This window comes from Hyperolius riggenbachi, chromosome 3 (genome assembly GCF_040937935.1).
Source record: "Hyperolius riggenbachi isolate aHypRig1 chromosome 3, aHypRig1.pri, whole genome shotgun sequence".
In the NCBI taxonomy this organism is placed as follows: Eukaryota; Metazoa; Chordata; class Amphibia; order Anura; family Hyperoliidae; genus Hyperolius; species Hyperolius riggenbachi.
Genome location: NC_090648.1, coordinates 263,995,459 through 264,017,946, shown reverse-complemented (window position 1 = coordinate 264,017,946; position 22,488 = coordinate 263,995,459). Strand labels below are relative to the sequence as shown.

Below are 22,488 nucleotides of genomic sequence, written 5' to 3'. Positions count from 1 at the left end.
AAATCTACAGCAAGCTGTCTGATTTTTTTTTTTTTGACTAGAAAGGACTAATGAAATGCATTCAACGGAAACTATTCCATTGAAATTGCATTGTTTTGGGAGCTAATGCGAATTTTTGTGCAAATTTGCATTAGTACTGAAAACAACGCAATTTCAATGGAATAGTTTCCATTAATATCCTTGTGGAAACGGTCTAGACTTATTTTTTCTGCTCTGCACTCTGTAATGCACATTAGACGAAACACACATCAGGTTAAATTACTTGATGTTATAATTTCTACAGAAAGTGTTTGCGTGAAATGTTGCTTACCTTTTCATAACGTGTGGTGGAAAATGCCTAGACTTTTGCACTGTGGATCTAAATGTGTCTAAAATCATAAATGCTTACAAAATAATCATCTCACCTCTTCCAGGAGATTGAGCTTTATATGTGCTGACTTGTATTCCGCCATCTCTTTCATTTCCACCAAACAACCAGACTCTGGAATATTTGAAGCCTGGAAAACAATAATTTGTCATTATGCACTACTTCCTCCACATATGTGCAGTAAAAAAATGTAATTCTGTTTAGTCAATCCTGTGATTCAGGTGGTTAAAATGGTTCATAGATCAATCTTTAGTAAATTAAAGTTTCTTGTGCAATAAGCTCAAGATCTGCCCAAATGCCATGTAATCAGCTCACCAAGGGATGTTGCTATACAAAAAGTAAAGCGCAAATTAAAATCACATGTGAAACAGTGCAGTGCAATTTATCAATAGCCCATAGGTTCATCTTTGTAACCAGGATCTTGCTACAAAGGCTAACAGCGTAATGCAATTAAAAAAAAAAAAAACAACACACAAAAGCCCATATATGGCTGCAAATTTAAACAATGCCCACAAGGCGTCAGTACAACTGCATTTTCCAACGGCCCTATTAGTTACAGACCTGAAGAGATTGAGAAGATCAACAATGTACTTCCTATTTCTGGTGAAGAGTGATTTATCTTGCATTTTTGGTACAGACTGAAAGTGTGTCAGTATAGGGAGGATGGTGTTGCATATAAAACACTCAAGTTAAGCAAAAATATGACTAGCTGTTATTGGGAACAGCTACATATCTGTTCCACTTTTTAAAATATAGTCCCACTGTTTAAAGTGTGTATTTGTAATGTAAGTACCAATTATTGCAGTGATGCTTATACAGTGTGTAGGCGGTCTAGTATATACCACATAGGAAAATCACATAAATGGCATATCGAAGAGATGTCTCCGTATGTAGGTACTGCCCGTGAAGAAAGAAACTGAAACATGCTTATGAGACAGAGACTGTGCATGTAGACAGTATGACTAGCATGTGGTCAATGACTGGATAAAGACACAATAAAAATATTTCTAGGAGGCAAAAACAGCTACTGGCGTGGAGGTAAAGTGAACAGACAGCTGGAGGAGGCAGGCAGACAGAACTGTGCCCATTTGCCACTCTGCATCCAGTAGTTTTGATAGCTATGGATCCAGAAATAAAGTTTTCTGTATACAAAAGTTTTCACAGTAAGCCTAGGGAAGTTTTTGGAAGTTTTTTTCCATGACAGCAAGAATGCAACAGATCTGGAAAGTAGTGCTGCATGTTATCCGTGCATTGCGTCACATCCAGTCAATGAAAAGTATGCTTCACTGTCACTGTTAATGCACACATTTTGCGATAACATGCAGTGTTTTGGGATTCTGTTATATTGCAATGCACTAGCCACACTGAGTGCATTGCTATAGGTGGTGCATTGCAGTGCAACTGTGGTGCAGTGCAACAGCCACTTCGTACATTACAGGGCAGCAGTTGCACCGCACCCCTGTGAACCTAATCACACAGCTCCAGACATTATAGGTATAAAGATAAGATCAATAAGTTGTTGGCAATTGTTTCTAAGAACATAGATTGAGCACATTAATCAAGACTCAACTTAATTTGCAATACACTATATTTATTAAGTTAAATACCATTAAATCTGAAGACAGCTGTCTCACCATATTCATACTTAGCCCATTAGACCCAATGTCCAGTTAGTCCCCAACTTTCCTTGTTCCACACCTCCCCAAGTACCCTCCCTCATTACTCACCATCAGAATGAATAAAAAAAGTGTTAATTCTCTACATAGATTTTCTTTAAACTGAAGATATTTGTGATAATTCAGATTTAAAGAAAATCCATAATTATAAAAAAAAAAACCTCTGGGGGATACTTACCTCAGGAGGAGGAAGCCTCTGGATGCTAATTAGGCTCCTTGTTTTCCTATATCCTGGCAATCCAGCGCTGGAAGCCCCTAAACATTGGAAAGGTAAATATTTACCTACCGCGATCCAACGCAGGCGCAGTAGTGGCTCTCCACTCCTTGTCGGCTGTCGTTTCAGGGGCTCCCATCGCTGGATAGCGGGGATGGTGCTGGACAGTTGACAGAGATCATAGACAAAACATAGCAGGAGCCACAGAAGCCTCTTACTTTTATGAACGGGGCATCCTGCTCTGCAGTGTGAGAAAACGCGGAAAAGCCGTCGCGTCTACTCAGAACAAGGCGGCTGATTCCCTGTCCAACGCGGCGGTTTTCACGCGTAGGCCTACATCCACTAGTATGGCTGAACGCGGAGAAACCGCCGCATGCTCTGATAGCGGTGCGGCCGGCTCCGCGTCCAGCGCGGCGGGTGCTTTACAACACATGTCTGGTGTGGCTGGGACTGATAGTCCACACAGGTTCAGAAGGACGCGCGCGCACGCTGAGAGGCAGAACTTTTATGACAGCTAGAAGGAAGTCAGCTGACCAAGCCGGTCAGCTGATGATTCAACCAGTTACCATTGGTCCAGCACTTAGGGGAGGCGCTGGAGAGCGCTTTACTATATATATTGGGTGCTGGTCATTCTCTGGTTGTCTGCCGTTGCGATCACTACGTGGAAGCACTCAGACCTTTTGTCAGAATCTGTGTTGTTATTCTGTTATACTTCACCAGTTCCAGGGTGTTGATGATCACGGACCTCACACCTAAGCCTAGGGACTTGTATTACCATTCTGTTATACTTCAGACTAGTTCCAGGGTGTTGATGATCAAGGACCTCACACCCAAGTCTAGGAATCTGTATTACCATTCTGTTATACTTCAGACTAGTTCCAGGGTGTTGATAACTAAGGACCTCACACCCAAGTCTAAGAATCTGTATTACCATTCTGTTATTCTTCAGACTAGTTCCAGGGTGTTGATGATCTCGGAGCTCACACCCAAGACTAGGCATTGTTTATTATCTGTTATGACTTTCTGCTTTCCTGACCACTCTTCTGGTTACTGATTCGGTACCTCGCTATTTCTGATACTGTGTTGCCAAACCCTGCGTGCCTTAGGATTACCGAATCAGCCTCCTGTCTTTGTACTTTGTCTGTCCGTGTGTTGCCGACCTGGCTTGCCCGACCTCGAGAACTATCTTCTCAGTTAAAAGATAGTTCACAGATCAGTCAGTGACATTCTGTCTTTGGTGTCACTCACGTTCTGGTTCTTCCTACCCCTAGCCTGGCTCATCCCTTCGGGAGAGTCCCAGGTTACTGGAAGGTACTTGTTCTCCAGGACAGTATTGCCTACTGTCCTGATACCTGTTCCACAGGTATTCTCCTCAAAGTATTACTGTTGCACCAAACACTCATATTACTCAGGTATCCAGAGGTTAGTCATATTTGATTATTGGCGATACTGCAGATCCCCAATAATCAGGTATATCTGTATTCTTGGGGATACTGCAGATCGCGAAGAATCAGATTCTCTCTGTGTTACACCGATCGTTACATGCAGTATTCCTGTTGTATAGATCCATATCCTCCCCCCCCCCCCCCCCAGTGATTTCAGATGGTTGGGGCCCTGCATCAACTCTGCTCTCTGGCATTCCATGACATGGGGAGCAGGGATCAAAACAAACCAGTACATACTGCTTGCTAATAGGAGCACTATGACAAGAGGAACATCAAGTTGCTGGGGGATATTCTGCAGCCTTGTTAAATTTTGGGGGGACAAGCTGTCTAATTGTAATTTGAAGGACAAAAGTAGGCTCACTTATTTCCATACTTCATTCTTACAGGTCATGCTTCACTTGGATACGATGAATATGTGTAGGGAACTGCAAACTACTCCAAGAGATAATTAAAAAAAAAAGACAAAAAAAACCCCAAAGTTTTATTTCTATCACACTGCTCAGCTACACATCAGATAAAAAGCCTGCAAAAATATAAACATAACGGATGCAATATTTATAGTTGCCATTAATGTTGATGTAATTAGCCTTGCTGTACTGACGGGCAACATGGCATCTGGAATCCCCTTTAGCGAGGATTCTTTTTGTTCTATAAGCAGCTGAAAATGTAATCATACCATATCATGTACACCGTTGCTAAGGCGACGCTTCTGCTTCTGTATGTGTAGTACTGCATCATGGATTGTTAGGAAACAAATGCCAGGCTTTATCATGTCATTGAAGAAATCACACGCCTCCAACTGGCCCAAAACCTTATCTGTAAAGAGTAAAAAGCATGTATTCAATAAGTATCTTCACTTATTCAGTTAGTTTGTGTTATTTTCCTTCTTCTATTTCAATAAAACAATTTAATCTAAGCAAAATCACACTGTAATCTTGAGGACAATAAAGGTGGCCATACATCTAGTGATTTTATTGAATCAGATAAAAATTGTCGCAAAAACAGGTCCACCACATCAATCATTCGACCGATTTCTTGCCGAAGTCAGTAGAATATCAATGCTGGAAAATGTCGGTCGAAAGTTCTCGATCAGGAGCGCAACGGTAACGTTTGATTTTGCAACAATTAATGTGCCCGAGGGACCCCCAAAGTGTGAAATGTCCCCCCCGTGGCTGTGCTGTACAAATTCTCACCTGTCCTGCTGTGTGTGACTCTCGGGACCCTCCGCTGACCCCTGTTGCCGCGCGTGCCTGTAAAGTGCCATGTGGTACAGCACTTGTAATGGTGGTCACAGTCACGCTAGCAAGACAGGTGAGAATGTTTTGAGTATGGACACCAGATGGGACATTTTACATTTGGGGAGGGCAGCCACTACACTTGTGAGAGTGTGTGTGTTTGTTGTCTTGTGTGATGAGGGTTACAGAGAATCCGAGGAGGGTTATTCAATCTAAAAAAGAGACACAGAGGCATGTTCCCCTCTGAAGGACATGCCTTTGTGTGTCCTGATCGCAGCTCTCTCCGTGTCCGCTGCGCCCCGCTAGCCATCCTGGAATCTGGTGACATCTGGCAACATTCAAATGTCGGTAAACTAACGGGGAAGGGGCGTTCCACTGCAGGCTAAGGAATGTCCGCAAAACACCCCTTCCCTGCCTATCAGAGCCTTCTAACAGGCTCTAATAGCCTCTCCCCGCCTGCTCCCCTCCTTTCCCCCACCCCCTCCACGTCAATCAGCGCTATTCTCTCACAGGAGAGCACAGACGCTTCCTCTGCAGTGTTGTGAGTCACCGAAGTGAACGTGATTGATGGCAGCAGCTAGGAGCGGTGGGGATAGGAGGTAATAAGCGCTGCCTGGTCCAGCAACCCCCACAGATCAGGCAGCGTGTTGTTTTTTTTTACTTGAAGACCCACATCGGGTTCTCTTTAAGATGACAAAGGCTCTCTCACCTATTTAGATTTGGTTGTTAGAGTTTATTATAAATCATTCACTCTTCTTGGGGACCAGTCTTATTCTCTGTCCAAAATATGAATCTACTGTCCTCACACTGTTTTATCAGTTTTACCCACACATTTTTAAGGCATTCACACCTTCCATATATAAGTGGAATATATATCATAGATAAAACTAAGCAATTAAGTGAAAATCATGATTTGAACAATTCTAGATACTTCAGTCTTTACCAGGAATCAATTCACAGACAACTTACCATCACACACAGCAATATACACATCCACATCAATTCTCTGAAATTCTTTGTACATCTAAAAAATAGAAAGCAGCCCCATGGAATGAAGCATGTGATTAAAGCTTCCTTAAAACTGAAAATGGAAACTTAAAGAGACACTGAAGCGGACATTTTTTTTTTTGATATAATGAATTGGTTGAGTAGTACGGATAATTACTAGAACATTAGTAGCAAAGAAAATATTCTCATATTTTCATTTTCAGTTACATAGTTTTTTTAATAACATTGCATCATTCTCTTATATTTGCAGTTTACACAGTACTCAACATTCTAAATGATTTTACAGAGCAGGCTAGTGAACTTTTGACCTGCAGAGAAAAAGAAGATACAATGACTGACAGCTGAGTTAACAAGCTTCAGAAGACAGAGCTCTCTGCGACTTTGAAAGTCGTGGAACTCAATGGCTCTTTTGCATAGATAACAACTGAAGTTTCTTAACTCTTCCTGTACTGGAAACAATATTAAACGTATGTCTCTGCACCTAATGTTTTATTTCTTAGCTGTACTACTCATACAAATCATTATATCATAATTCTGTTTTCCGCCTCAGTGTCTTTTTAGCTATTATCACAGTTAATTATATGATTACATAGTTCAGATATTTTCTGTTTTGTTAAAAAAAAACTAACTGTACAGTTTTGTTCCTTTGTAGTCTATATTTTAGTGGTCACAGTTTAACAGATGTGTTCTGTTTTTTTTACATTGCTCAATGAGTAAGGGAAATAAATAACCTATTTGTTAATAAAATATCTAATGTATAAGCTGTGGTTCACCATTGCTCCTAAATTTCAACTTGCATCAGTTCTTTCCCCTCGGCTGTCCTTCTTTGGTAATTCTACCTTTTCCCCACTTTCTTTCGGCCTCAGGACTTTTATTGGTAGAAGGACCAAGGTCTTATTACCACTGCCAAGTTTTGGCAGGGAGGTTGATTTATCTTCTTTCATCAATTTTGACTTGGCCGTGAGATTTCTTTGGGTGAAGCTTTTTGCCATTGCCAGATAAGACTTTCTTATCTCTCAACTTTCTTCACCTCCTTGAATGCACTAGTTATGAAACCCTTTACTTTGGTTTCTCTAGACATAAGGGAACTATTTCACTCTTATATAACCTGTTACTCAATGTACATGAAGAGGAGACTGTATTGCCCTATACGAAAGCCTGGGAATAAGAATTGGGCCTTCAGTTAACTAAACCACAGTTCCATGTTATGTATAGGTACATGCTCCTATTCGCACTGGTGCATAGCCTTTAAGTGGAAAGCTTCTGATCTCAATATTGGCCTTGTTAATAACAGATTAGATTTAATAATGCTAACTTATAGAGTAGTTTATGCAAGTATAGAAAACCTGGATTGGTATAATGTTATATGGGAGGAATTGATGGTCTAGAGGGGTATTTAATTTTGCTAACTACGGGAGCGTTCAGACTGCACGCGTTTCCAGCCGCGTTTTGGAAACGCGTGCAGGTGGCCGATACGCACGACATCAGACATTGCATAGAGTGCAATGTCTGATGTTCACACTGCATGCGTTCCGGACCTGTGCGGTCCGGGAACGCATGCTGCACGCAGATTTTGCTAAAACGAGTGGCTGTCCCATTCACTTTTCAGTGATGGGATCAGCCACGCAACGCACACAAACGCGGATGGCCATGCGTTCGTACGCGTTGCGGTCCGCACGCGTTCCGCACGCATGGCCATCCGCATTTGTGATCTGAACGGGCCCTACCGGTATATTTGTTTATACCTTGGCAGATTTTGCTGGCTCCCAGATGACAGATAACTGCTAGTGTAATGCTCCTTGTGTAATGACCCAACTGCTGGTTTTGTTTCTTCTATAAACTGTTTTTTGTATAATCAGTTTTGTATCCTATCTTATTGAGTCATATTTTTATTCTGTGAGGTCCTCTTTATTATGCTGTGTTTATAAGGCTATAATTGTCCCAATAAACGCCTGTTTAAAATCAAATAAAAAATCGAATGTATTGGATGATGTCTTTGTATGATAAATATCACATTTAAGCTTTCATCCAGCTTTATTTACTTAAATAAATTACTTACCCCTTTTAAAGTGTCAACTGCAACCACATCAAGAAATGTCACTTGTGCAAAATCAAAAATAAGGCTATGAATAGTAACCACAGGTACAGACACACTGATAGGTAGCTGTGCACTCCAATCTATTTGCATTTTTATGCTGTTTGTTTTTGCCTTCGTCTTTTCTTGATCATCCAAGTCATTCATTTCTTCATCAGTAGACGACTCCATACTGTTCCCACCCTAGGATAATAAATATTATTATTTGTGAACACCATTTTTCTGTAAATAAAAGCGAAGCATATAAAGTATTCGATCTTTTTGATGAGAACACCAAGAACCTAATTCAATTACAACAATCATGCTAAAGGCTGGCAAGTTTTTAACTCATGCAAACAGTAAGCTGTATGATTCAAAAAAGGAGGCCATACATTTAGCGATTTGGTTGATAATTGGTTGATAATTACTGAATCAGAAGAAAATTGGCGCAGCCACTAGATTTGCCCGATCGACAAATCGACCAATTTTGGGATGAAATTGGCCAAATGAATTGATCAGACATGCTGAGAAATCTGGGGCCGACGTGATCGGGTTTGTAGTGGAATTGACGTGCGATATCGCGAGTGACGAAACCCTCAGGTGCTGTCCCTCCCAAAATTCTATGTGTACCCCTGACACGCCTCCTGCTAGCATCACACATGCGCCTCATGTGCTATAATGTCGTCAGCCGTGTGGGGCGCCAATGGGTAATAACAGCAGACAGTGGACAGGTAAAGTTTCTTAATGCACAGACACATAAAAATATTTGGGGGGAGGTGCCAGGGGGTCAACGAGGCAGGGTCATGAGGCCAATTCCCGAAATAATTAATGCTGAAATCGATCAGGAATCAGCCTGCGGTGTATGGGCAGCTAAAAGATATCTCTCAGATCAAATTCAATCAGAGAGAAATCTGTCTCTTGGTTGATTGGCTCCCAAAATTGCTAGATGTATGGGAACCTTTACACAACAGTGCTAGGCAAATATTAGCTCGCCAGGCCATGCAAGGAAGAACCTGCTTAGATGTCTTTGTTATTGACTCTACATCTCTGTTTATCTGATTCAATTAGTGGATTAATATGTGGGGAGTCATTGTTTATTGTAAAAATGAGAACAGATAATTTGCCCATTGGGAGCAATGACAGACTGGACCCCATTTGGAGGAACAGCGAACTGGGCACCATCAGGAGAAACAGCAGACTTGGTATCATCAGGAGAAAGTCTTTAACAGCTGGGCAGTAGTAGAAATCCATGACAGTTGGGCAGGAGCAGACGTTTTAAACAACTGGGTAACAGCAGAGATATGAGGAAACTGGATGCCACCAAAAGTCTGTGGCAACTGCGTGCCAATAAAGGTCTGTGGAAACTGGATACCAGCAAAAGTCTGTAGAACTGGGTGCCAGTAAAAGTCTGTTAGCACTGGATGTCAGCAAAAGTATGTGAAAGCTGGGGACCAGCAGAGGGCCATGAAACTGGCTGGACCTTAAGCTGAGCAACTGGCTGGACCTTAGGCTGAGCAACTGGCTGGACCTTAGGCTGAGCAACTGGCTGGAACTTTGGCTGAGCAACTGGCTGGACCTTAGGCTGAGCAACTGGCTGGACCTTAGGCTGAGCAACTGGCAGGACATTAGGCTGGGCAACTAGCTGGACCATAGTGGGACTGGCAGGCTAGCACACCGCAGTACTGGTTGGCTGACACACTGCAGGACTAGCAGGGCTGGCATACTGTGGGACTGGCAGGCTGGCACACTGTGGAACTGGAAGGCTGGCACACTGCAAAACTGGCAGGCTAGCACACTGCAAAACTGGCAGGCTGACATTGACACACTATGGAACTGGCAGGCTGGTACTTTGCCAACAAGTCTACAGCATGCAAAATTCCAGGGAGAATAGCAGGAACATGTACATTTTCATGCAACTGGGCAAGGGAAGCTGAGGTCTGTTCAGGCTGTACCGGACAGGTGTCTGCTGGAGGCTGCACCAGACAGGAATTGACTGGAGGCTGTACCGAACAGGAATCGACTGGAGTCTGCAGCGGAAATGAATCGGCTGGAGGTTGCGCTGGACAGGAATCGGCTGGAGGTTGCACCGGACAAGAGTTGGTTGGAGACTGCACCGGACAGGAATTGGCTGGAGGTTGTATGTGCTGAATGGAGGTGGTAGGGAAAAGCTTTCTTTTCTGTTGTTTTCTGACATAGTTTGTAAACAGGAGTAAACTTTTGTATTTTCTCTGGATATGGTTGCGACCAGGGCATAAGTATGGCAGCAGTTTGCAAAGAGGTTACTTTAATAGATTGTCTAATGGCTGTAGGTTGTGAATTCTGGTCAGGGTAATGCCTGGTACACAAAATGCATCGATAATTTCCAACAGGTCCGATTTCTGATCCTTTTTCTATAGAAGTCATCAGAAAAATGATCCGAAATCAGATTGGACTTGTTGGAAATTATCAATTCGACAGGCAATCCAATGGTAAATTGCATGGTGTGTACCAGGCATAAAAGGTACATGGAGGGTTAACAGGAGAGGCAAGAGAATGAAAACATAAAAGAAATTGTTGCCAAGAGAAGCAGATTCACACTTGCAGAGCTAATCATACAGATACACGGTTGCACATATACATGTCGAAACATACTCCTTCCCTTGCTTAGTATAATATTCAATAAATTCTTTCTTACTTCTACTTAAATAATCACACAAATAATAAATCTGGCCCGCATTAAAGCTGGGTCAGCATTGTGTTGATTTCTGACTGGGTGAGAGTCAGAAAAAGAGCAAGGATTCAAATTTTTCTGCCAGGTGGACAATAAAACAGAGGCTGAATTATACTTGCAAATACCATTTTCAACCAGAGATTCAACTGCACATGTGCATATAGTGACAAACTCTTCACCCTGCTTAGAGTAAAACTTAAAAAATCCTTCTCTGTCAATTTTCAAATAACTGCAATAAACATTGTTCTTTTCAGCAGTAAAATTAAAATTGGCTCGATTCTTGGAGGGCATGGAATAAGATTTGGAGCATGGAAATAACTTTTCCAGCCAGGCAGATAATAAGAACAAGCTCTTTTGACACAGGCTTGAACCATATTTTTTTATCTTTCTTAGTGTAAATATCAAGGGAACCCTTCTGTCGAACACAAACACTTTATAACAGACGGATTAAATGGTGAAAACTACTTTTAAATTATTTACTTCCCAGAAGGAAATTAAGGATCTGTAGGCAAATCTTTGACCAACAAGATTTTCTGTTGTACAAATTTTTGCATTAGATCAATTAACTACTTAACCTCCCTGGCGGTAAGCCCGACACAGTGTCAGGCTAACCGCCGCAGGGGAACCCGTCTCCCCGGGAGGATTTTTTAAAATAAAATTTGTTACATATTGTTAAGCTAGCACTTGGCTAGCTAACTATGTTGCCCAAGTCCCTCCGGTCCCCTCCGATCACCCCCGATCACCGCCGGTATGCATACCCCCCAGGGATCCCACAATGGCGCAGCCTCCCAATCAGCACCCGGTTTCGCTATGGGGAGGATCGGAACTGCGCGTGACGTCATGTCCTATCGTCGCCATAGCGACGAGTGATGCTAATTGGGAAGCTGCGGCTCTCGCAGGATCGCAGACGGGTGAGCGTTGCCGGCGGCGATTTGGGGGTCTTCGGCCACATGATTAGCTAGCCTAGTGCTAGCTAACACAAAAAAAAATGTTAATTAAAAAAATCCCTCCCGCGGACGCAGCCACTTAAACTGCATACCGCCAGGGAGGTTAAAGGAATTGCCAGGCAAAAAAAAATGAGTTTCACTTACCTGGGGCTTCTACTAGCCCCATGCAGCCATCCTGTGCCCTCGTAGTTAATCACTGCTGCTCCAGTCCCCAGCCACCAGCTAGTTTAGTTTTTGCCGACCCTGAGGTCGGCGGGCCGCATTGCGTCCATTTTAACACATTCCCGCTGGTGCAGGAACATTAAGACATATATTTTTTAGCGTTAGCGGTGTCATTTTATTGATTCCAAAACCTTTAGAACTAATTATTGGAACTCAAATTGGTTTGGTAAGCTCAGTGACCCCTGACCTACATACACAGGTGAATCCAATTATGAGAAAGAGTATTTAAGGGGGTCAATTGTAAGTTTTCTTACTTTTTTAATTTTCTCTGAAGAGTAGCAACATGAAGGTCTCAAAACAACTCTTCAATGACCTGAAGACAAAGGTAATTCACCATCATGGTTTAGGGGAAGGATAGAGAACGCTGTCTCAGAGATTTCAGCTGTCTGTTTTCACAGTTAGAAACATATTAAGGAAATGGAAGACCACAGGCTCAGTTAAAGTTAAGGCTCAAAGTGGCAGACCAAGAAAAATCTCGGATAGACAGAAGCGACGAATGGCAAGAACAGTCAGAGTCAATCCACAGACCAGCACCAAACACGTACAACAACATTTTGCTGCAGATGGAGTCACTGTGCATCGTTTAACCATACAACGCACTTTACACAAGGAGATGCTGTATGCAATAGTGAAGCAGAGGAAGCCTTTTCTCCGCCCACAGCACAAACAGAGCCGCTTGAGGTATGCTAAAGTACATTTGGACAAGCCAGCTTCATTTTGGAATAAGGTGCTGTGGACTAATGAAACTAAAATTGAGCTATTTGGGCATGGAGAAAAAACAACACAGCATTCCAAGAAAAACACCTGCCACCTACAGTAAAATATGGTGGTGGTTCCATCATGCTGTGGGGCTGTGTGGCCAGTGCAGGGACTGGGAATATTGTTAAAGTTGAAGGACACATGGATTCCATTCAGTATCAGCAGATTCTGGAGACCAGAAATCAGTGACAAAGCTGAAGCTGTGCCGGGGCTGGATCTTTCAACAAGACAACTACCCTAAACACTGCTCAAAATCCACTAAGGCATTCATGCAGAGCGTGAACAACGTGTTGTACAACGTTCTGGAATGGCCATCTCAGTCCCCAGACCTGAATATAATTGAAAATCTGTGGTGTGAGTTAAATAGAGCTGTCCATGCTTGGAAGCCATCAAGCCTGAATGAACTAGAGATGTTTTGTAAAGAGGAATGGTCCAAAATACCTTCAAGACTCTCATTGGAACCTACAGAAAGCATTTAGAGGCTTTAATTTCTGCAAAAAGAGGATCTACCAAATATTGATTTCATTTATTTTTTGTGGTGCCCAAATTTATGCACCTGCCTAATTTTGTTTAAACAATTATTGCACACTTTCTGTAAATCCAATAAACTTAATTTCACTTCTCAAATATCACTGTGCGTGTCTCCTATATGATATATATATATATATATATGTATATATATATAAATATGTAAATGTCGGCTTTTTTCTGCGCGCGAACAAAATATTAAGTGTGTACTAGCCCATTGATTAACATGAGTTCTCAGTTTTTCTGTGCAGAAAACGCGTACGAAAACAGTCAAGTGTGTTCCCTGCCTCAGAGTTACATCTGCAGGTGAGCCAAAGAACTGCAGAGTTCCCAATATGAGAGAGACAGCTGCTGGTGGACAGTGGAAGTTCATGTAAAATCTAGAAATGCTGCCACTAGCTGGAACTCAAAGACTCTTAAATAATTTTAAACATTGTCAAAATTATTTAATTTACTGATCAAAAATTAAACATAGTACACAATACTCTGGTTAAAATGTACCATGTACATTACCTCATCGTTTTCCATTTTCTTTGTTGAGAGAAGCTTGTTTATCTTCTGTTGGGCCTTTGTTCTCTTGGTAAAAACCCTGACAGCATCAAACCCAACCTAAAAAAAAATTCTGCAAATTACCTTGTTTTTTGCAAAGTGTCTAGCTGATAATCCAAAACTTAAGCACTACTCACAAGTGATTTGACTTCATCTTTCAGGCTATCAACATTACAATAATAGATAGCATTGGAAAGTCTGATAATTTTTATTCCATCTTGTTCTTCAACCTATATAATACACAAGTAAACAAGAATTATAATAGTATAATTTACTTAAAGTCAATAAGCTGGTAGACATACATAGGTAGATTATTTGATGAGATATTTATTTATTACTTGTCTCATGTAGCTATGGATTAGCTAGTTAAGAGAGCATGGAAGCAGAGCCGGCCTTTGGGGGGGGGGGGGGGCAACTGGGGCAATCGCCCCAGGCCCCGCGCTTGAAGGGGCCCCGCGCCACTTGACCGCCCGCTGCCTCTCCCGGCCGCGTGCCCGTGCGGCCAGCTGGAGGAGAGAGCAGCGCAGAGAAGAGGAAGAGCTGTGAGCCCCCCCCTTCCCTCACCTTAGGACTCTCCCTCCCTCGCTCGCTCTCCCCTCTGAACTAATGTGCGGGTAGCTGGCAGTGGGCGGAACTTACCTTCCGTCTCGCGACAGCGCCGGAAGTTCTAGTGCCGCTGCTCTGGTCTGGACCTGACCAGAGTAGCGGCAAATCCATCCCACGCCGGCCCTGTATCGAGACAGAAGGTAAGTCCCGCCCGCTGCCTGCCAGCCACCCGCACATTAGTTCGGAGGGGAGAGCGAGCGAGGGAGGGAGAGCCCTAAGGTGAGGGGGGAGATGACCCCCCTTCTCCACAGCTGCTCACAGCTCTCCCTCTTCTCTGCGCTGCTCCCCTCCTGCTGGGGGCACACCTGGCTACCTATTCTGGGACATATACCCCTGCCTACATATACTGGGCACATATAACCCTGGCTACATATACTGGGCACATATACCTCTGACTACATATACTGGGCACATATACCCCTGCCTACATATACTGGGCATATACCCCTGACTACATATACTGGGCATATACCCCTGACTACATATACTGGGCACATATACCCCTGCCTACATATACTGGGCATATACCCCTGACTACCTATACTGGGCATATACCCCTGACTACATATACTGAGCACATATACCCCTGATTACATATACTGGGCACATATACTGGGCATATACCCCTGACTACATATACTGGGCACATATACCCCTGGCTACATATACTGGGCACATACACCCCTGGCTACATATACTGGGCACATATACCCCTGGCTACATATACTGGGCACATACTGGGGACATATACCCCTGACTACATATACTGGGCACATATACCCCTGGCTACCTGTTCTCGAGACATCTCTACCCCTGGCTACCTGTTCTGGGGACATCTATACTGCTGGCCACCTATTCTGGGGACATCTATACCGCTGGCCACCTATTCTGGGGACACTTATAAACCTGGGGCTACCTATTTTTGGAGAACTGCTGTCAGATTGAGTGTATTTTGGGGAACTGCTGCCAGGTGAGAGGTGTCTATCATATTAAGGGGGCATTCTGCCTATTTATGTGAAATGCTGTCTATGTGCATCATGACTGCTGAATTTGTCTTGTTGGGGGCCTCATGGTTACTGAATTTGTCTTGTTGGGGGCCTCATGATTGTTGAATTTCTCTTGTTGGGGGCCTCATGATTTCTGAATTTGTCTTGTTGGGGGCCTCATGATTGCTAAATTTGTCTTGTTGGGGGCCTCATGATTGCTGAATTTGTCTTGTTGGGGGCCTCATGATTGTTGAATTTGTCTTGTTGGGGGCCTCATGATTTCTGAATTTGTCTTGTTGGGGGCCTCATGATTGCTAAATTTGTCTTGTTGGGGGCCTCATGATTGCTAAATTTGTCTTGTTGGGAGCCTCATGATTGCTGAGTTGGTCATGTTGGGGGCCTCATGATTGCTGAATTTGCTGAATTTTGCAAGACAAAAGTTACTACAACAATGTGAATTTTGTGAAACGTGAACCTTAGAATTTCCAAATTAATTGAAGCATGAGCTCCCCCACCCCCGCACTTAAAACCACCATGCAAATGTTTGTTTTTATATTGGTTGGCTTAGTGGCTTTTACCTGACATAATTGTTTTCAAACAATAATAATAATAAGGAATACTGCATTAAAGGCGGACAAGCCCATGAACGTGGTGATACGGTATATGGCCTACACTTATGGCTCTAGGCCCCGCATGTGACACTTGCCCCAGGCCCCGCATACTCTAAGGCCGCCTTTGCATGGAAGTTCTGCCTTGAGATCACATGACTAAAGCTTGGGGATGCTATAAAAGGGCTTTGATGATAGTTGGGTAGAGGAATAAATCACTGTGAGCCATATGCAATTCAATAAAGAAATAATAAAGAACACCCCTATACAATCACCGGGATAATGGCTAAATAGTCATAAAAACAGGCTTTTTAAAGTGATAGCTCACGGGCAAACAGGTTGTAAAGCCGGACCAGTGCAGCAGGATCATTTATGTTCTTCAATGATATCAAGCTCAGCAGCTCAGCAGGACCTTAGTAAATTAGGGTCTTATTTAGGTTCTGTATGTTCTGTCTCAACTCGCTTATTATATCCAACGAAAAAGCTCCTTCCCCTCCAAAATTACATTAATATCATTGTTAGTGGCAGAATAGAGGTACAAGTGCTTTGATGGATGACATGAAGTAATAGGCAATGTTTTTGTTAATGGCAAGGAAGAGTTACCGGTACATAAAAAAATAAATAATGTGATTTGTTAAAACAAACTGTTATTTTAAGTGATGGGTCCACTTTGACAGCATAAACAAAACAATGTCATATAACTATATTCAGAAGGCTACAAAATTCCCCAGTAAGGAAAAAAAAAAGGAAATGAAGGGCACAAGGTATATCACACATACGTTTCTGTATGTTTTCATATCTCTGTAGATGTCAGTACCAGGAATATTTCCAAGAGACCTGTATGATGGGCTGAAAAGGAAAGACATTTAAGTCAGTGAACAGTCTCTGCAAGAACCACAATTATTTAATTATTGCATCTCCATCTGCAAAATGAATCTGCACCACTGTCAGTGATGCAGGTCTCAATGAGCCCTATCAGTCCTGGAGCACCAACAAATCAACAAATGGAAGGCAGGCTTTTCTAAGACTACATATTAACATGGAATTCATTTTTTATTTCTGAAAATACAGACACTTGAAAAAGAAAAAAAAAAGAATATCATACTTACTACTGGACACGGAGAAGAATGGTAAATAGTCCAAATACGACCCCAACCAATAATCCTAAGTCAATATCCAAGAATAGAGATGCAAAAAATGTAAAAAGCCAGATAGCCTGAAAGGAAATGTGTATCTAATCAGCATAGATAATTAATTAACTTATGTACACACATGAAACTCGTCATTCAAAAAGATGGTTCATGACATTTCATGTGACAAACAGCTGAAAAACTCTTCACAGCTAATAGCTTTTCCTATTTTTTAAAAGAGAAGTGTTTTCTTATAAAACATCAGTAGAGGACTCTTTGCCTTCCTGCTTTCTAAAGAAAAGAAGATGTAAGATAACAATGAAAAACATTGGGTAAAGCATTTTATAAACCAGGGGTCCCCAAACTTTTCCGATCAAGGGCAGGGTACATATATTTCAGACTGCTGGGGGGCTCGAACATACATAAAATTATGTTGAAAAACATTACGTTGAATCTAGGTATAGATTCCCCCCAATCATGCCTGGAGGAGAACTCCCGGCAGCAGCCATTCAGTCATGCGGCGCCCGAAGAACGTCTTTGTGCACCAGACAGTGAAGCATACCCAGGTGACAACCTGCCGTCCAGTTAGACAGCAGTGTCATCTGATGCACAATTAGATTTAAGCCAGCGGATGAATGTTCGCTGGCTTCTACAGTATGTAGATGGGTGGTGCCAGCACTGCTATTCTATTTGCGGGCTGCAGATATTTAAAGGTGCAGTGGGCCACATCTATAAGTTGTACATTTTGTGTTTGGGGGCCAATGAAAATGCCTCAGGGGGAGGCAGTTTGAGGACCACTGTTCTAAACTGTAGCAGTGATTATGTGGCCTGTGTATGCAGGAGGAAGCATACGTAGAAGTCTGATCATATTCATTAAAGAGACACTGAAGCAAAAAAAAAAAAATTATGATATAATAATTTGTATGTGTAGTACAGCTAAGAAATAAAACATTTGGAGCAGAGACATAAGTCTAATGTTGTTTCCAGTACAGGAAGAGTTAAAGGAAAACTTAAGTCAGGAAAAAAAAATGACATTTACTCACCCGGGGCATCCCTCAGCCCCCCGAAGCTGGATGGTGCCCTTGCAGCCCCGCTCCGATCGTCCTGTCCCCGCCGGCGGCTACTTCCGGGTTCGGCGACAGCCGCCGACAGGCTGGGAACGCGGCTGATTTTCCGCGTTCCCAGCCGCTATACGCTATAGCAGCATAGAGGGTGATATAACGGCTGGGAACGCGGAAAATCAGCCGCGTTCCCAGCCTGTCGGCGGCTGTCGCCAAACCCGGAAGTAGCCGCCGGCGGGGACAGGACGATCGGAGCGGGGCTGCGAGGGCACCATCCAGCTTCGGGGGGCTGAGGGATGCCCCGGGTGAGTAAATGTCATTTTTTTTTCCTGACTTAAGTTTTCCTTTAAGAAACTCCAGTTGTTATCTATGTAAAAGTGCCATTGAGCTCCACGACTTTGACTTTCAAAGTTGCGGAGAGCTCTGTCTTTTGAAGCTCATTATATCAAGTGTCTGTGAATGTATTTTCTTTTTCTCTGCAGAGAGGGGTTCAAAAGTTACTAGGCTGCTGTGTAAAATCCTTTAGAATGCTGAGTAGTGTGTAAACTGCAAATATTAGAGAATGATGCAATGTTATAAAAAAAAAACTATATAACTGATAATAAAAATATGAGAATATTTTCTTTGCTACTAAAGTTCTAATAATAATCTGTAGTGCACAACCGATTCATTATATCATATTTTTTTTTCACTTCAGTGTCTCTTTAAGGACCTATCTCCACTTGTGTGGAATGCCACAGAATAAAATTTCACATTTTTGGGCAATTCGTATTAACGGATCGTTCATAAGTCAGGTGTTTGTAAATCAGGAACTACTTGTACCTCATTACATTTAAAGGAGCAGGCACCTTTGCAGCAAATGAACCATAACATTTTGAAGATGACATACTGGAAGCAGTTAAAATGGACCAGCACTGAGATCTAAACAATATTTGTCAAGGGTCAAACTTTAATACCTGGATGACTAAATATCTGCCAATAGTGCCTGCAACACAATGAGAAGAAAGTGGCCTGGTTTAATGCATCCCATTATCCTTGTGGTCCTAATCCTAGCATCTGTGGGATGTGCTAGAAAAATAAATCTGATGTCTATTGTACTTTTTATTCCAGCACATGCCACAGATGCTGGATTAGACTGCTAAAAAGACTTGAAAGGCCCATTCACAGGTGAGGTGTGAACGATTCCATAAACTTTGCATTGACATAGCGCTTTTCAAATTGCCAATGATTTGCAGCACTGCTGAAATTGTGCTTAAAATACTCTAGTGTGAATGGGCCCAAAGGGTCTACTGATACCACAGAAAACCTTCAAACACTTGTGAAACCATGCATCAATGATTTAGAACTGTTTCGGCACAAGGAGATGTACTCTTCCTACTACAAAAGCTGTTTAGCCAAATTTAGTAATGAAATTAGAGTGCATGAGCGTGTATAGGAGAGTCTTCTGAGTATGGTACAGTGGAGAGTGCTCTTAGGCCCGGTTCACATTAGCGGTGGCCGTCCGGAATCGCCGTGCCGGAGCCGGACCGCTTTCAGAACGGACGGAACGGACGCACGGCATGGCAATGAAAGCCTATGCGTCCATTCACATGCGTCCGTTCTGCCGGACAGGAGCCGGACCGGATCCGGGCCGGATCCGGACTCCGGCGTCCGTTCCAACATGCGCTATTTTTTGGTCCGGCTCCTCCGGCAGCCGTATCCGGAGCGGAGCCGGACTGCACCATCCGGCCAATACAAAGCAATGAGAGCCGGAGAGCGCACAACACACTGGCTACAAAAACCGGACGTTCTACCCCACTTCCTATGCATTTTGGATGGGGACCACATGGGCCCAGCGAAGAGTGGGGCAGCAGCGATTTCATGCTGGAGCTCTTTTTGCCAGCAACATGTCTGATATGTCTGAAGGAGGCGAACAACAGAGAGAATTCCCAGGTTTACGAGTAAAAAATGCCTGGATCCATGGTCCCAACTGCAGTCTCTGTATCCACGGATGGTCTCCACACGTCCACCTGTCTCCAACAATGACCCCAGACCCTTCTGCTGACCTCCCAGACCCCAGGTAATTAAAAGGATGTTATCTCCTTAAGAAACCGGATCCGGACCGCAACCGTGTTCACACCGCACGGAAACCGGATGCAAACGGACCGGATCCGGACCGGATCCGGATAGGAACCGTACGGATCAGGTCCGGTCCGGACATCCGGTGCGGTTTTTACTAAACCGCAAGTGTGAACGGGGCCTAAGGTTTAAGCCTTGGTTTTAAGAGTGTATTTGGAGTAAAAACACCAGGAGCTTATAGAACAGTTTTAAAGAGGTAATGGTGATGTATCCTCTCCCTGATGCGAATCTCATTATAGTAAACTCTGATATAGTAAACCTCTGGATATAGTAAACGCAGTACTCAGGTCCCAGCAAATGCGTCTGTATAAATATACAATGTATGCCAAATTCTGATATAGTAAACTACTTTTCCTGGTACCTTAGCGTTTACTATAAGGGATTCTACTGTAATGCCACAAGACCTGATCACTGCGTTACTTACTTTGGATAGATGTTTTAGTTTAGGTAGGAGATAACTGTAAGGGGGACTGAAAGCTTAAATTGAATACATCTATACAACAACATATTCACAAAAGAATCATAACATCATTAAAATATATGTCTATCTCAACTTAACACATTTTTTATCCAACAATATATTTAAAAGAATTAATAATATGTACTCTTGCCCTGTTTTATACTTTAAGAAGCTGCTCTGCCAATATGTGATATTTGATTTATATGTATTTGTACTTGGGAGCCACAGTATGTCAGCTGAATACATGTTTCTGTTTACTGGTTAGTTTTGTGATATAATAAACATGTAGTAGTTTGATCCATGTGAAAAAACCTCACATTTGCATAGAGAGTTACTGTATTCCACCACTGGGGAATCCAATAATACTGTATATTGTGTTAGTGCATAACAGCTCTGTGTATTGCAAACATTCCTCAACAGACTGGATAGCTGTTTATGAGACAGTAAACATTTCCATAGGGCTGCATTGTGTTCTGAAAGCTGGTATAATTGGCAGAGATCCGTACTGTATTCCACTGTATACATAATTCTGTGCTTGTGGACTTATGAACTGATCTGCGGAATTCATTGTCACACAGCTGTACAGTATGAAGGTTATGTTGATCATACACATTTCTACCTTATAAACGACTTTATTACACAGCAAATATTGTCACGAGGTTGCTTGCACTGTAAAGAAAAGAGGTAAGAGGAGCTTACTGTATCCCACTTGTTTTGTCTCCACAAGCGAGGAACATCCGTCACCTGCCAGAACATCCCCTTTAGGTTTGATACAACTATGCCGGCCAATACAGACTGAAAAGGAAAGATTTGCATGCTTAAAACATTTTGAAATAATAAACACTGAAAATTGTAATGATAAAATATTAACGGGAACCTGAAGTGAGAGGAATACGGACACTGCCTATTTTATTCCCTTATAAACAATGCTAGTTGCCTGGCTGAGCTTTTGGCTTTAGTCATACACCTGTAACAAGCATGCAACCAGTGGAGTCAGACCGGAATCAGAACATCTGATCTGCATGCTCATTCTGAGCCAGTGGCTTAAAGGACACCCGAGGCAAAAAATAAACTAATGAAATAAACAATTGTATCTATCTTCCTGCTCCTAAAATGACTTTTTAAGATATTCCACAGTTTTAGTTTATGTTTAAATCTACTTTTTAAGTTTTAACTGTTTTTTTGTTTTTGCCCAATGACACGTTGATTAAAATATGCCAGAGCTATAATCTATAAACTATTGAGCCTTTTTATCTCTTTCCTGCTCTCAGAAGCCATTTTCTGCTAGGAAAGTGTTTTATAGTTGGAATTTCTTATCAGCGAGGGTCTCACTGTAGTCACTTCCTGACTGAGTCAGGACTAAGTCAGCCACTTACATAACTGATATTTAACTCTTCCAGGCAGAGAAAGAAAAAAAGGAACACAACATAGTTATTTGTGTGCTAGGCACTGTACACACCCATGTATCTCATCATGTCACATGTCACCTCGGGTATCCTTTAAAGTATTAAGATGGCCATACATCATGCGACTTGGCAGCCGGTCGACCATCCGATTTGACAATGCAACTAATTTCGTTCCCAAAATTGGTCGCATAGTCAATCGCGTATGCTGCAAGATGTTTGGCCAACTTGCTCGATTGGGTGCGCGGCAGTAATGGTGTGCAATTTCAGGACAAACGATGAAACCCACCAGCGCTGTCCTCCTTAATGTTAAGTGTCCCCCTGGTGCCTTGTTAATGTTATACATTACCTGTCTGCAGCCTCCGCTTGTCCTCTGCTGGTC

At 42.6% G+C, this 22,488-nt stretch overlaps 1 protein-coding gene across 1 annotated transcript in view; it reads right to left on the bottom strand.

Annotated features, from left to right (window-relative positions):
• LOC137561390 (pendrin-like) overlaps positions 1 to 22,488 on the bottom strand; it is a 64,569-nt gene that overhangs the window by 3,068 nt on the left and 39,013 nt on the right. The window contains exons 11-19 of the mRNA XM_068272684.1: positions 21,403 to 21,498; positions 17,044 to 17,150; positions 16,714 to 16,783; positions 13,872 to 13,964; positions 13,699 to 13,794; positions 8,005 to 8,223; positions 5,907 to 5,961; positions 4,379 to 4,518; positions 405 to 497 (exon numbers count right to left, since the gene is read on the bottom strand). Of these exons, the coding sequence (XP_068128785.1) occupies positions 405 to 497; positions 4,379 to 4,518; positions 5,907 to 5,961; positions 8,005 to 8,223; positions 13,699 to 13,794; positions 13,872 to 13,964; positions 16,714 to 16,783; positions 17,044 to 17,150; positions 21,403 to 21,498 (969 nt within the window). The remainder of the gene's footprint in view (positions 1 to 404; positions 498 to 4,378; positions 4,519 to 5,906; positions 5,962 to 8,004; positions 8,224 to 13,698; positions 13,795 to 13,871; positions 13,965 to 16,713; positions 16,784 to 17,043; positions 17,151 to 21,402; positions 21,499 to 22,488) is intronic.